Raw genomic sequence first — 13,130 nt, 5'->3', positions numbered from 1 at the left:
GCGGGGCGTCCCCGACAGTGCCAGGCCTCCGTCCTGTTCCCACGCGGCCCATCTGTGCCCCTGGCCTTTGCTGGTGGTCGGTGGACTTCTCGTGCAGTCTGGTGGTCTACGGGCCCCCGGGGTAGCTGCGGCTGTCACCTGTGTCCTGTTTCCTGTGTAGACGCTCAGCTTTTGAGGAGAGAGAAGGTGTTTCGGACGCCGGGGGTGTGTTCTGAACTCGAGGGCAGGTTTCCTTTTTGTCCTTTGGCTCTGCCGTGAAGGCTTGAGGAGAGCAGAACGCTGACTTGTGGATGGAAACCGAGGACAAACAAGGGGAAACCAGATGGTTCTCTTACGGTACAGACAGCAAACATCGCAGAGAAAGGATAAGCCGAGTCTGTTTTTAACGACGATCTCTAGAATGCCCTTCTCAAGCCTCTCGTGTTCGTCTGTTCCTAAGAACCCTTAGCGTTCCCCTGGGAAGCTTGTCCAGATGCGCAGTCCCAGGGGTGACCAGGATCCCCAGAATCTGCGTTTACGCTCAGGCAATCCCACCTCCCGGGGACTTGTGGGTGTGCATTGCCTTCCCCCTCGGCCCCAAACACAGCCTGGGGGAATCCTGACTCCGTACACCGCCGTGATAGTGAGCTTGGATGCTGGGGACGGAGGTGGGGACGAGGGGCACCCCAAACGTGCCGGCTGCTCTGACGGGGGTGCCCGTGACTGCCACTGTCCTGGTCCCCCAGTGCCCATGTGCTGGTGACATCTTCTCTGCAGAGGAAATACGTGGGGAGAGATTGTCCATGGCCGGCTTCAGTGGCTCGTGCTCTCTCCTGGTCACAGACTGAACTTGGGCTCTTAGCACAAAGTTAGACACCAAGGAGTAAATGAAAAGCAGAAACATGAAAACCCCAAGTGAGGGATGGGGAAGGGTTAGCGAGGACAGTGTCATCCCAGACAGCGAAGCCCCTGCCTGAGCTGGCGGGTCCCAGGGACACGGTAAATCGTCGGTGCACCCCCGAGCCTGTGCGTCTGTGACCTCTTGACGTCAATCAGGAACCGCCCACCGAAGGCCTGGCTGGCCACACAGTAGTCACAGAGCAGCCATTCTCAGCACAGACACACAGAGGGGACTCTCTTTTTTGGAAATCGGCTCAGAGGAGCCCTGGGGGCTCAGAGGTGCCCTCCTCCTCCAGAAGGACGAGAACATCATGATTTGGAAGAGAAGCAGTCAGATTGCTTTGTAAGCATCGAGCTGTGACCCCACAGAGTAAGGCACAGCAGCCCTATTTAGGACAGGGAAGAAAAAGTCATTCGCAGTGAAAACACACACTGGCCCCTTTGCCTGAATCTAGTGTTCTTTGTGGAGGGGTGTTGGCGCGAAGCCCATCTTTGCACACCCACTGGCTCTCTCTGCCGCAGCTCTTGACACGGTCGCGTTTTCCTTGGTGAAAATATTCAGAGCAAGAGGCCGCATGTTCAGGCTGGACTGGATGGTTCGGGAATTAGAAGTTTTTATTAAATCCAGGACTGGTTTTGGCTGTGATACGTTCACAGATTGTCTTATGGCGGTAAGACTCTGTTGCTGTGACACGTGGAGTTTGCTCTCGGAGCCGTGGATGTGGTCCCGGAGCAAAGGGGAGTTGGGCATGGTGGCCCGGGGATGGTGACCTGGCATGCACCAGGCACTGTGTCGGGCCATGGGCTTGTCACCGTCTTCACTTCTCTGGCGCTGGATCTGAAGGCTGTGCCACGCGACCCCCTCGTAAGAATTGGCAGTTCCCGCTTCCCTCCTGGACCGCAGCCTCGTGGTGCTGAAATTACAGAGATAATTATGGGGTTCAGGGGACTTCCTCCCCTGTGATATTAAATTTGAAACACAGTCATTTTCTTAAACAGGGTGAACCACATAATTACATCCATTCATTATTTGCCTTAAACTTAATTGTTGATAAAAATAAGAAATTTATGCAGCAGGCCCTGAAAACGGTGCTGCTTGACGATGGAGAGGGGCGTCCGCATCCGTGAGGCACTCGTGCTAGTTCTGCGTCTTTGTTTTTTACGTGTGGGTGTGCAAATGCGCATTATGGACAGTCAGCGTGTACACATACGTGTATTATGTGATCACACACAGACGTGCGGCTGATGCTGTGATAACCCGTATATGCCTGAGCCCGGAGAGGGTAGAGCCTCAGGGCGGAGCCAAGATGTGAACCTCTAAACCCAGAAGATTCTGGGGCAGATTTCCAGGCTCACTGAGTGCAGGCACTGTCCTCTCCTGCTGGGCCTCTGCCCCTGTCCCTGAGGGTTCCACAAGGCCTGGAGGTGACACCTGTGAAGGGGGAATACGCAGAAGGGGGCCTCTTTCTCCCTCGGGGACTTTCCCATGCCCTGAAAAGTCCGGGGGCTGCACAGGGCCTGCTGAGCAAGAGAAGGAGGCACACGAGTGTGGGAAGATCGGTTCTTACATAAGCCTCGAGAACAGCAGCCGAGCGCGTCCTCTGGGCCACATGTAAGAGCAGGGGCCGCCTTTGACCCTGAGCTTGTGCCCTGTCAGTCTCCTCAGGAAGACATACCTCGTGGAGAACTGCTGACGCTTCCAGAAGCCTGCCGTGGCGGCCGGCAAGCAGGTCGGCGGGGGCAGGGCCTCTTTTCCTCTGGCGACCAGAGGGCCAGAGCTTTGGCTCAGGGAAGTGGAGAGGAGCTACCAGACTTTGGAGCCAGAGCCGCGGACGTTGGGAGGGTACATCGTGTGCCCAGTGGTCACTTCCCAGGGGCATCAGGCTTACTCTCTGCGCTTGGACAGCTTTGTGTCCCACTTTCCCCCCAGAACCGCTTACGACGCCAGGACGTCGGCCTGAAGACCCACTTGGAGCAGCTGGACCGGCAGATCAGTGAGCTACAGCTGGACATGAGCGGACCCTGCGGCAGGGCGGCCGATGGTGACAGCAGGCCCAGCTCAGGTAGGCCGCGCGCCGGCGGGCAGTGCTGCTGCAGAGGGGCCCCTTGCCCTCTGGGGGACCCCACACCTTGGGGGCTGGTGCTGCGGCGGGGGTTCCTCCTAGGCTCTCAGGCCCAGCTCCGTGAGCACAGCCCCCACCCAGAGAACCTGTTCCCAGGGAGCACTAACTATGCACCTCTTCCTTCCTCCTCCCTGAATGTGTTTCTGGAAAGAGGAGCGTGTGCCCAGTGTGCGTTTATGGGGGGCTTTTCGCTGGGAAAGGCTTCCGGTGGAAGAACCCTCCATGAGTGTCTCCCCTTCTCTGGGCTGACACACGTTCCAGGCTCTGTTCAGGTCGGAGTAACAGGGAGGTGGTAAGGACCTGTTTTAGGAGATGATAGTCTACAGGTTTATGGAATCTCAATTCTGGGTAATTTATCAGAGAAGGTGGGCAGGACACTGTCCCCTTGCCTGCTGCCCGTGTGTGCCTTGGTTTAGAGCTGCAAGGAGATGGCTCTGGAGCCCTTCCAACTCTCCTGGTTCAGGGCATGTCATCCCATGTGCCCGGAGCCTGGTGCACACACAAACCCAGGAGACCGTGGACAGCACTGTCTGCTGTTTCTCAGTCTTTTTGTAAATGTGCAAAACCATGGCTTGGTCTGGGTATGCAACGCATGGAGTGGGGTGTGGGCTAGAGACCCTTGTGTGTTGTCCTTCCTCTGACGGCTGCAGGCACCTGGGAAGGGGGGAGAAGAATGCCAGCAGCCTGGCCACATAGGGAGAGGGAAGCCACTTGCCGGAATGGGGGGGCGAGCAGGTGGTGGGCTCCCATGGACTGTGCTCACAGGGCGACAGTAGACAGTAATGGGGAGTCCCCAGGTGACTTCTCCAGTGCCTGCGTGCTGAGATCCTGATCCCCTCTTAGCCCTGGGGCCGGCTCGGGCAGGAAGGGGGCTGCTGCGCCAAGGTCACTGACTGCCTCCGCTCACCCCATCTAGGCTTCTACGAGCTGAGTGATGGCGGCTCCTGCTCCCTGTCTGCATCCCGCACATCCGTGTGTAGTGACCACATGTACTCCTCCCTGGGCACTTTGCTGCCAGCCGACCCTACGGCCAGGCCCGATGCGGGAGACAGCCGGCCCCGGTCAGCCGACGAGACCACTGTGCACGGAGCGCCCCTGCCCGCCTGGAGACCCCTGGCCACAGAGGAGGGCATGTCCCGGCCCAGGCCAGTGTCTACAGGTAAAGGAGAGCCGGGCGGGGTGGGAGGCCCCCTTCCAGGTGGCGGGGGCTGCTGAGTTCAGAGCCAGGAAGCCCCATGTATACTTGGTGCCAGTGCCAACCCCACAAGTACCACTCTAGGCGTTTTTGGTTTTGGGATGGAGACAGGAATACTACTGTTCATTGCAGCAAGTCTGCTGTGATAAAAAGCATTCTTTTCTTATAATTTAAGTGGATATCGGGAAGTTATTTTGCAAATCCTTCTACAACCCTTACACACCCTGACTGGCACCGTCTGTCATCGGAATGGACACCGCACCCAGAGTGACCCAAACCTCAGATGAACGAGGGCATCAAAACAATCGATTTTGCGTCCAGGCTTTACCTTGCAAGTTGTGGCAGAGAGGGGAGACGGGAACAGGTGACGGAGTGAGCATGCAAGCGAGAGCCCTTTCTGCAGGCTCGTGTCCCAGCGTGGGTGTGCACAGGCTGCTGCTCCCACCGGCCTCCCGCCCACACCTGCACAGGGCGCCACGCAGTCGTGATGCTGCGTGGGAGGTGAGACCAGGGCCGTCCTGGGCTCTCCCCACTTCACCTGTTTGCTCATTTTTCTCGTTCCCAGGTGATCTTGGAAGAGTCCTGCCGTCCGAGCTGGTGCTCCAGAAAGCCAGTGCAGATCCCACTTCGGTTCTCTGCCCTGGGATGGACCTCCCAGCCCCCGTGCTGGACCCCAAGTACCAGTGTGACCTGGTGTCCAGGGGAGGCAGGGAGGTGTACGCGTACCCCAGCCCCCTGCACGCTGTGGCTCTGCAGAGCCCTCTCTTCCCTCTCCACAAGGAGGCCCTGCCGAGTCCGGGCCACTCGCCCCCCAGGGAGCCTCTTCCCAGCCCAGCGGCCCTGGGCTCCATCCAGACCAGACCTGTCCTTGAGGCTGGCCCAGCTGCGGCCTATATAGACAGGCTGCTGAGGCTGCGCGGCCGAGGGATCCCCCTGAGGGGCAGCGTGGGTGAGCAGGGACCTCCAAGACGTGAGGTGCCCCTATCCCCGCCTGTGCTTGGTGGCCAGAGAGCAGAGAGGGAAGGTGGCCTGGACAAGCTGGTGTGCACCCCAGAGAGAGCAGGGATGGGTGGGATGGCTCAGAGGGGGGACACCGGCAGGGATGGCCTCGAGCAGCGGGGACCTGAGCTCCTCACAGCCACCCCTCACCCCAGGAGCCTTCCAGAGGAGGGACCCGAACCCCAGAATGGCTGCGTCCGTGGGGAGACCACACGGGGCTCCCCTCCGCTGGGACATGGGCCAGCCCCGTCTCCCCACCTACGGGCTCTCAGCTGCCAGGACAGCACAGGCTTGTTGCCCACCAGGAAGGGGGGCAGGGAGAGCCCCGCGCTGGCCCCAGGCCTCTGTGCCCACCCCCCGTTTGCTGACCATGGGGCTTCCCTTCTGGGGCTGAACACAGGCCACCCCAAGACAAAGGCTGTGAAGGTCAAGAGAGGGGCCACCGACAAGGTCCAGCCATCCCCCGGGAGGGCCCTCGCAGCCCCCCTGCTGCCCCCCGAGTGGGGACAGGGTCTCGGGAGGAGGCCCGTGCCGGCAGGGGCAGCGCCTAGCCGGTCCTGCTCTGAGCCCAGACTCTACCCCGTGCCCCTCCTGGTGCCCCTGCTGGTGACCCGACGGGAGGGTCGCCGGGCCCCCGCGCAGGCCTTGTTCCCCTTGGAAGTGGCGGCTGGTGGGCAGGTGCAGAAGAAGCAGCGGAGGTGGCTGTCCTCCGTGGAGGTCGCGGGCAGCTTGGGGCCCCCCAGGCCAGCGGTGAACCGAGCCAGGGGCCCGCAGCCGGTGTGTGCCCGGGCCAGGCCCAGGCTGCCCCGCCAGGATGCCCGGGTCAGGAGTGAGTCAGAGGGCTCCGAGCCGTCGGCTAAGGGCGCCTCCCTGCTCTACTCCACGGTGGCCGAGAGCAGTGAGGACGGGGCCAGCGACCACACCGCCAGCCGCTTTGGAGACCGGGAGTCCAGCAGCAGTGACTCAGAGGTCGGGGCCTGGCCTCGGGTGTGTCCCCCGCAGCCCTCGAGGACCCCAGGCGCCCGCAGGCCAGCCCTGCCCCCGATGCCCAAGCTGTGCCGCATCAAGGCCTCCAAGGCCCTGAGGAGAAAGATCCGAAGGTTCCAGCCCGCAGCGCTCAGGGTCATGACCGTGGTGTGAGGCCACGGAAGTCGGCAGAGAGCCTCGCCGGCTGGGCACGGGCCAGAGGCGTCCCCGGGAAGGCCGTCCTCTGCTGAGTGCGGGCGAGCACGCAGGCCCTGGCTAAGGCCGGCTCTCACTTCCCTGGCTGCCCGCCCTGTGCTGCCAACGTGGATTGTCTCCCGAGTCACTCAGAGGGGTGAAGTGGGTCCCTGGGCTCGCCCCATGGACCAGCTCTGAGGAGCGTTTCCCTGCCCGGGGGAGACTGCGGTCCGCCCCCCCACCTGCCCCCCGTGGCCTCGGTGTCAGCATCCTCCCGGGGCAGATGGTCCCACCCAGACTTCCCCGGTGTCTGCCCTGGGGTCCTGGTGGTGCTCCCCTACCTGCAGCCCCGGGCGGCTATCCCAGCCCTGTTGTGCATGGCTGGGCACCGGGGTCATCCCAGTCCTTCTGAACCATGACTCCCAGGAGGCATTCTCCCCGAGGGCCGGGTGGAGGACAGTGCCGGAGAAATTGGGGTGTGAATCCCGCGCTAAGTCCTCACCGGCCAGGACACGCAGGTTACGCCGGTACCGTCACCGGCCCGTCTCCTCACACGCTGCTGCTCCTTCTTGCGGCTCTCGGTGGGCTCCCAGACCAGCCTGACCCCCCGCCTGGGTGCCCCCCCAAAGGTGGGAAATCGCCGATTCTAATACACAAAACGGAGCATGAAAGCGTCGGCTCAGTCCGTGGACGGTGCGACTCTTGGTCTCGGGGTTGTGAGTTCAAGCCCTGAGCTGGGTAGAGAGATGACTTATAAATAAAAAATCTTAAAAAAGAGTGTTTTTGAAAAAATAACTTTTGGTGTTTACTCTTTGAAGAAACTGCCCTGCAACTTTTCTGGGATTTTTAGGGGAGCAGCCTGCCGAGTACGGCAACATTTTTAATCCTGAAGCAGCTCTACCCAAATCCTTCCCTGGCCACAGAGGGCTTCCCCGGGCCTGGGCCAAAAGAACTAGTGGGGGCGTCTACACTGGGGAACCTGGGGTGCCGGGGACCTCAGCCCCTCCGCGGGGCTCAATGCACGGTTGTCCAGAATATGGGAAGGGAAAAAACGCAAGAAAGCCAGACAAAGTGTTTGTAGATGTATGGCCGTGCCTGTAACAAGCAGCTGGTTTCGGGACGCAGCTTCAAAAGCAGCTGGCGTCTTGGAACGGAGCGGCGGCAGGTCGGGGTGGTGACACGGGGCAGGACGCACGGGCTGCGTTGTGCGGAACCTAGAGGACACGGCCATTCCACACAGACAGAACTCGGGCCTTCCCCGAGGCTGAGTGGAATTCCCACCCGTGCTTCCCAGAACCTGCCCACAGCAGGAGGGAGGGTCTCCTCAGCTTTCCCGAAGCTGCTCCAGCAATTGACTCCAGCCCCCTCTGACGGGGTTTCACTGGAAAGGGTGTCACCCAAGATGTTTTCGGAGATGTGCTTCTCAGCCATGTGGCACACGAGGGGATGGGGACCCGGGTTTTCCGGGGTTCGTGGCGGGCAGGTGCGGAGACCGGGTTTCTTTCTGTCCACACGGTGTGCCTGGGCATCCAGGCAGGCCGTTCTGGAGAGACAGCAGTGAGCTTCTGTCCATGGGGCACGCTCCGCTCCCCGACGTCCTCCCTGGCACGTGTTGGGGCCTCAGATGCTCTCGTCAGCAACTGCAGACTTCCCCCCTGTCATCCGTGGTCTCCCCCGTCCTGGCACCGCGGGGACAGGACCACCGGGCTGCGTGTCTCCTGCTGGGACGCCTGGACTCTGAGCTGAAGGGGAGGCCTTGGGTTCGGGACCCCCGGGACTGTCAACCCAAGACAGGAGGTGACGCTAAAAAGAACGAAGGCCTTATTTGGGGTGTCAGGGGCAGCACAGGAGCATGGGTCTAGAGTGTCCAGAAACGCATCCCACTCGTGTGGGAGAGCAAGGGGTTTTTACGAGAAAGCAGGAAGGGGTGCTCTGTGATCTCAGTAACAAAGCGAAAACTGCCGATTTGGCGCTGACGAGTGGTCAGCTTTGCCTCTCCCGCTGCCGGTGACCATCTCATCCTAACGGGCTCCAGACACCCCGTAGCCGTGGCCTCAGTGGCACGGAGGGTCCTCGCGACCACAGATCAGTGTCTCTCTTGCTCTGCTCCCCTCCCCTCCCCTCTCTCTCTGTCTCTGTCCCTCCCCCTCTCCTACGGAGACGCAGACACACAGCCTGCCCGAGGCCACAAGCAACCCGCTTGCTACCCGCTTGTGCTCGCGTTTACTCTCAGCGGGTTTGGAGGGAAGAGAATGAGTTCTCTATGCGGCAGGGCCTCGTCCACCGGGGGCCCAGGGGCCTTGACCTCCCGGGACACAGCCCTGCCGCACCGTCAGCGGCCACGAGGCCCAGCTGTCTTCATGACCTCCCTGGGTCTGCCTCCTTCTCATCCCTTGGGTTCAGCTTGAGGAACGAACCCACGGTGCTGGACGGGGCCTGGGCGCTGGGCTCACCACGCCGGGGTCCTGTCTGCGGAGCGGCCCCCAGCCGGGCGGTCGGGAGACAGCTCCGGGCAGGGAGAGGGCAGAGCAGACGCCCCCCTCCGGGCCAAGGAGCCTGCGAGGTGCCCGGCCCTTCCGTGAGCATCCCCCAGGCACCACCGGCAGGACGGGCTCTGCCACAGGCGGGAAACAGGGCACGGGGCGCTCTGGGGCAACGCTTGAGAAGAGTTAGGATTCTGGAAGTCGGTGATAAGGAGCCAGCCCGAGCCCTGACCCCACCAGCCTACATTCCCGAGGAGTCTCTACAAATTCGGAGAAGGGCTCTCGGGGATGCAGATGGCCCAGGGCTCCGTGTGCGGCGTGAGCACCCCCCAGGCTCGCTGCAGCAAACCGCCTACCGCTCGGTACTGTCTGTTTCCAGCAGATGTGGTCCTAACGGCCCAGGGAGTGGCGGCGAAGCCGGAGGGACACCCCACCCCCCGCAGCACCCGCGGCCTTGTGGGGGGGTGTTGAAGACAGACGAGCTATTTCACTTTCCCTAAAGAATTTCTTAAAAAGGACAATTTGGATCGTTAGAAATCATTTAATCATTTGTAACTTCGAGCATGATTAAAATACAAATACGTTAGACAAAATCAAAAAAGAATGAACCAGGTTCCAAGGGTCCAAGTCAAGCTAAGGTAGAAACTGAATATGTGAGTCATTAATTCATAAAAATTAGGAAAAAAGTGTATTTCTGCACCTTGCGTCATTTGAGGAAACTGAAGTTTTGCCTTTTGTTATGGACTGAATGTCCGTGGTGTGCCCGAGCTTGGAGGGCCCTTGAGCAGGGGGCTGGGGGAGAGGGTCAGGCGAGCCCGAGGTGGTGGGAGAAACCAGCCCGGCGGCCCCTAGAACCGAGGCGGCCTCGGCCTGTGGGAGGGGGAGTCAGTGTGTCCTCAGGGCCGGCCGTCCCTCTGCTTGCTCAGGCAGAAAGTGCGGGAGCAGTGGGGAGAGCCCGCAGCCCTGCAGGCCAGAAACACTGACGCATCCCAGGTATTTCCCTAAGGATCAGGAGGCTAGCGGGGACCAGAGCTGAGTCTTCAGTCAGCCAGCCAAGCACATGTAGGAAGCACCTACTGTATACAGGAACCGCGCAGGCTGCTGTGTGAGGGGAGGGGAAGGACGGCTCCAGGAGCTGTGTCTCTCCCTGGGGGAAATGGGCGTGACCGAAGGAGGACACGTGGGGACACACGAGGGGACGGTCGAGGGCACAAACGAGGGGACGGTCGAGGGGCCGGTGCTCTCACCGGCTTCCCGGGGCCGGCAGTGGCTGCTGGGGCTGGGCAGCATGGAGGGGAAAGGAGGCAGAGCAGAGAAATGGAGCAGAGGGAGGGAGGCTGGCAGGACCCGGGGGACGCTCAGGCGGCCCAGCATGGAGACCCTGAGGCAGGGAAACGAAGGGGGACCAGCCCGTGAGAACAGGCAGAGGCTGGTCCCTTGGAGCTGCTGCAGAAGGGGGTCCTGGGGCAGAGACCCAGGGTAGGCAGGGCAGTGGGGAGCCCCCAGCGCAGAAGGGGCTCCGTAGGGAGGCTGAAGACCTGGGGAAACCAGCAAGAAAGGGGTTCCCCTGTGACTGGGGTGGGGAGCCCCTGTGGGTTTCTCTGGCTGGCTCTGGCTGGTAGCAGGGACAGAACCCAGGGCTGCTGCCATGTGGGATGGATCATTCCAGAAACTGCCGTCCGGCCTCCCAAACGGTCACTGCAGACAGCACCCTGACTTCCTGCGGGTCTGAAGACGCAGATGGTCTCCTGGGCCGGTTCCTGGCTGGCCACTGTGGGCCACGGGACCTGACCTGTGGGGGCGGAAACTCTCTCAGGGTAGTAATGTCAGAGCTGAGTTTTCGTCGATCTTTAGAAGTTATTTTATTAGCAAAACGTGTTTATTCAGCAATAGGAGAGGGATTGCAACTCAGGACAAGCCAGCTATGGAGGACCACGGACGCGCCTGGAGAAGCGAAGGGGAGGTCAGCTTTTTTTAGGTTTTAAGAGGAAACTGGGGAAGGTTGTTGGAAATAAAATTTCCCCGAAGAAGAACAGGAGTCTGAGGTCGTGGTGGTTTCTCGTTGGCCGCCGTGGTAGTTAGAGCCTTGTTGCTCAGGGAGAGACCTTCTTCTGGCCTCTCAGAAGGGCAGATACACTCCTATGTGAAGAGAGTCCTCCCTCGTGAGGGGAGAATTACCGTCCTCCTGCCTGCTGGTCCGCAGGCTGCTGCGCGGGGCTCACTGCGAGAGCCCCTCGGGGTTTCAGGCGAGGTGTCCTTCGCTCGTTTTCGCACGTTGAATTGCAGGACCCGCAGCCTGGATCTGGAGAAGGGCTCCTCCTGCCAAGACTTGGTGCTCCAGGTTCCCTCCACCTGAAAACACAGCTTTCCCAAGGAAACTCTCATTGGCCAGAATGTTCTAAAGCGAAGTAGGGAGGACCAGTAATTTATGCAGACATTTTTTTGAGAGTTCCCAGACTCAAGAAATCACCTCTCTTAGACCTTCCTAAGACCTTGGACGCGTCTTGCTAATGGACACCCAAAATCCATGGCAATACAGCCCGGATACACAAAGACAGGACCTGGCGCTCTGGGGGCTGGAGGCAGAGATGCTGCCGCTGGCCCGGGGTGGGGGGTGCAGGAGCTCCTGCTCCACGAGAGTGGCCTCCGTGCCCGCTAGCGAGCCCACTGCCCACCAATGCTGAATGGTCTTTTCCTTCTTTTGCTTTTTTTTGTAAAGGTGAAAACCCTCTTCTGGTTGCTTTTCAGCGAGTGAAAACAAGTAGTAATGTAGGTTTTTCATAAGAGGGAAGTGGCTCCATCGGTAGAGCATCTGCCTTCGGCTCGGGTCATGATCTCAGGGTGCCGGGATCGAGTCCTGCATCGGGCTCTCTGCTCAGCGGGGAGCCTGCTTCCCTCTCTGCCTCTGCCGCTCCCCCTGCTTGTGCTCTCTGTCTCTCTCTCTGACAAGTGGGAAAATAATAGTGGGGTGGAATGTGGTGAACTTTTGGAAAGTGGGAAATTCCTGCATCAGGTTTTGTAACGTCTGCGAATCTGATGGCTACAAAAGGGCGTTTGATTGCAGTTTTCATCTGCATCTCTCGGTTTACAAATGAGATTGAACACCTTCTCCTATCTTCGTCAGCCTTCCAAGTTTCTCCTGCGAATCGGCTGTGCATGTCTTTGGTCTCGTTTTTCTAAGCTTTCCGCCGAGGTGCAGGAGTCCCCACAATCCGGTCCAGTTCTTGGTCAAGCGTGAGTTGCAGGTGTTGGAAGAGCCACTCCCCAGCCAGGGCTCGTCCGTAACTTCCTTTATCCTGTTTTTGTTGCCCACGAGGTTTTCTGCCAAAGTAGTCACACTGATGGATCTTTCAGTTTATTTTGTTTTAAAAACAACATTTACATTTTTAAAAATCTCACAGACATCTTCAGTGTGTAAAGATATTCTTCATATCTATCGAAAGTTAACTTTAGGATTTCCAGTCTGGGTCTCCAGTCCGTTGGTGTTTATGGCTGTGAGTGTGAGGAGGAGCTTCCCCCACAATTTGCCCGTCTTTCTGCCGTGGTCGTCTTCGCACAGTGCGGGAGAACCCGTCTGTTCATGCGCCTGCTGCTCCCGGCCTCGCTGAGCGCGCACGCCTGAAATAGTGCTCCTTTTCCTTACCCTGATTCTGAAACAACTGAAAAATAAGTCCAAGTCCAAGCAGCCAGAGGTCACAATATCAGCTCCGCTTGAGATAAAGCTAGTATTAGAGGAAATATTATACCTGCAGACAAGCGGGCTTCCCAGTTATGACCCCCGCGTCGGCACGTCTGCCCACCTAACGATCCGCGGGCAACGGGAGCACACACGCACCGCCCAGCCCAGCTGCCTGCACAGAGGGGAACACGGTAGCCAGCCAGGGCCGCAGCGCGGTCGGGGTCCCTCCAACTGGCCGTGATGTTTCTGACTATTTAACATCACTCTAAGTCTAGAACAATTTAAATCGCAAGTTCCTGGCATGCGTATCACCATTCATACTGCACAATTCCAGTTCTAAAGGTAAATAGAGGAACATTTAACTTGTAGAGGAAGTCGCTGAAGTTGGACCATGTGTGTTTTGTAGCTGACGCATACGTGGATATTTCTTTCTTGCGAGAACCGCGAAGGCGCCCATGAGCGACTCCCTGCTCTGGTCCCGCGTCCCGCCCAGCTCCTCTGCCTGCCGCGCTGGGAGCAACGATGACGGAAGGAAGCGGAGCTGCGGCACCCGTCGTCCCTCCATGTCCTCGTTCTCCAGGTAAACAGAACGGACTCAGGGTCGTAACCAG

General features: G+C 59.5%; 1 protein-coding gene across 1 annotated transcript; it reads left to right on the top strand.

Annotated features, from left to right (window-relative positions):
- The first annotated feature begins 1,679 nt into the window (after positions 1–1,679).
- Positions 1,680–6,348, top strand: DACT2 (dishevelled binding antagonist of beta catenin 2). The gene is given in 5 exon segments (XM_032837216.1): positions 1,680–1,728; positions 1,731–1,744; positions 2,810–2,942; positions 3,919–4,161; positions 4,763–6,348. Coding segments are annotated over 5 exon segments (2,013 nt in total). The 3' UTR covers positions 6,337–6,348.
- The last annotated feature ends 6,782 nt before the right edge of the window (positions 6,349–13,130 follow it).

This window comes from Lontra canadensis, unplaced genomic scaffold (assembly GCF_010015895.1).
Source record: "Lontra canadensis isolate GAN:19392208 unplaced genomic scaffold, GSC_riverotter_1.0 scaffold97, whole genome shotgun sequence".
NCBI lineage: Eukaryota > Metazoa > Chordata > Mammalia > Carnivora > Mustelidae > Lontra > Lontra canadensis.
Note: the sequence above shows the minus strand (reverse complement) of the source record. Positions and strands in the feature narration are given on the sequence as shown.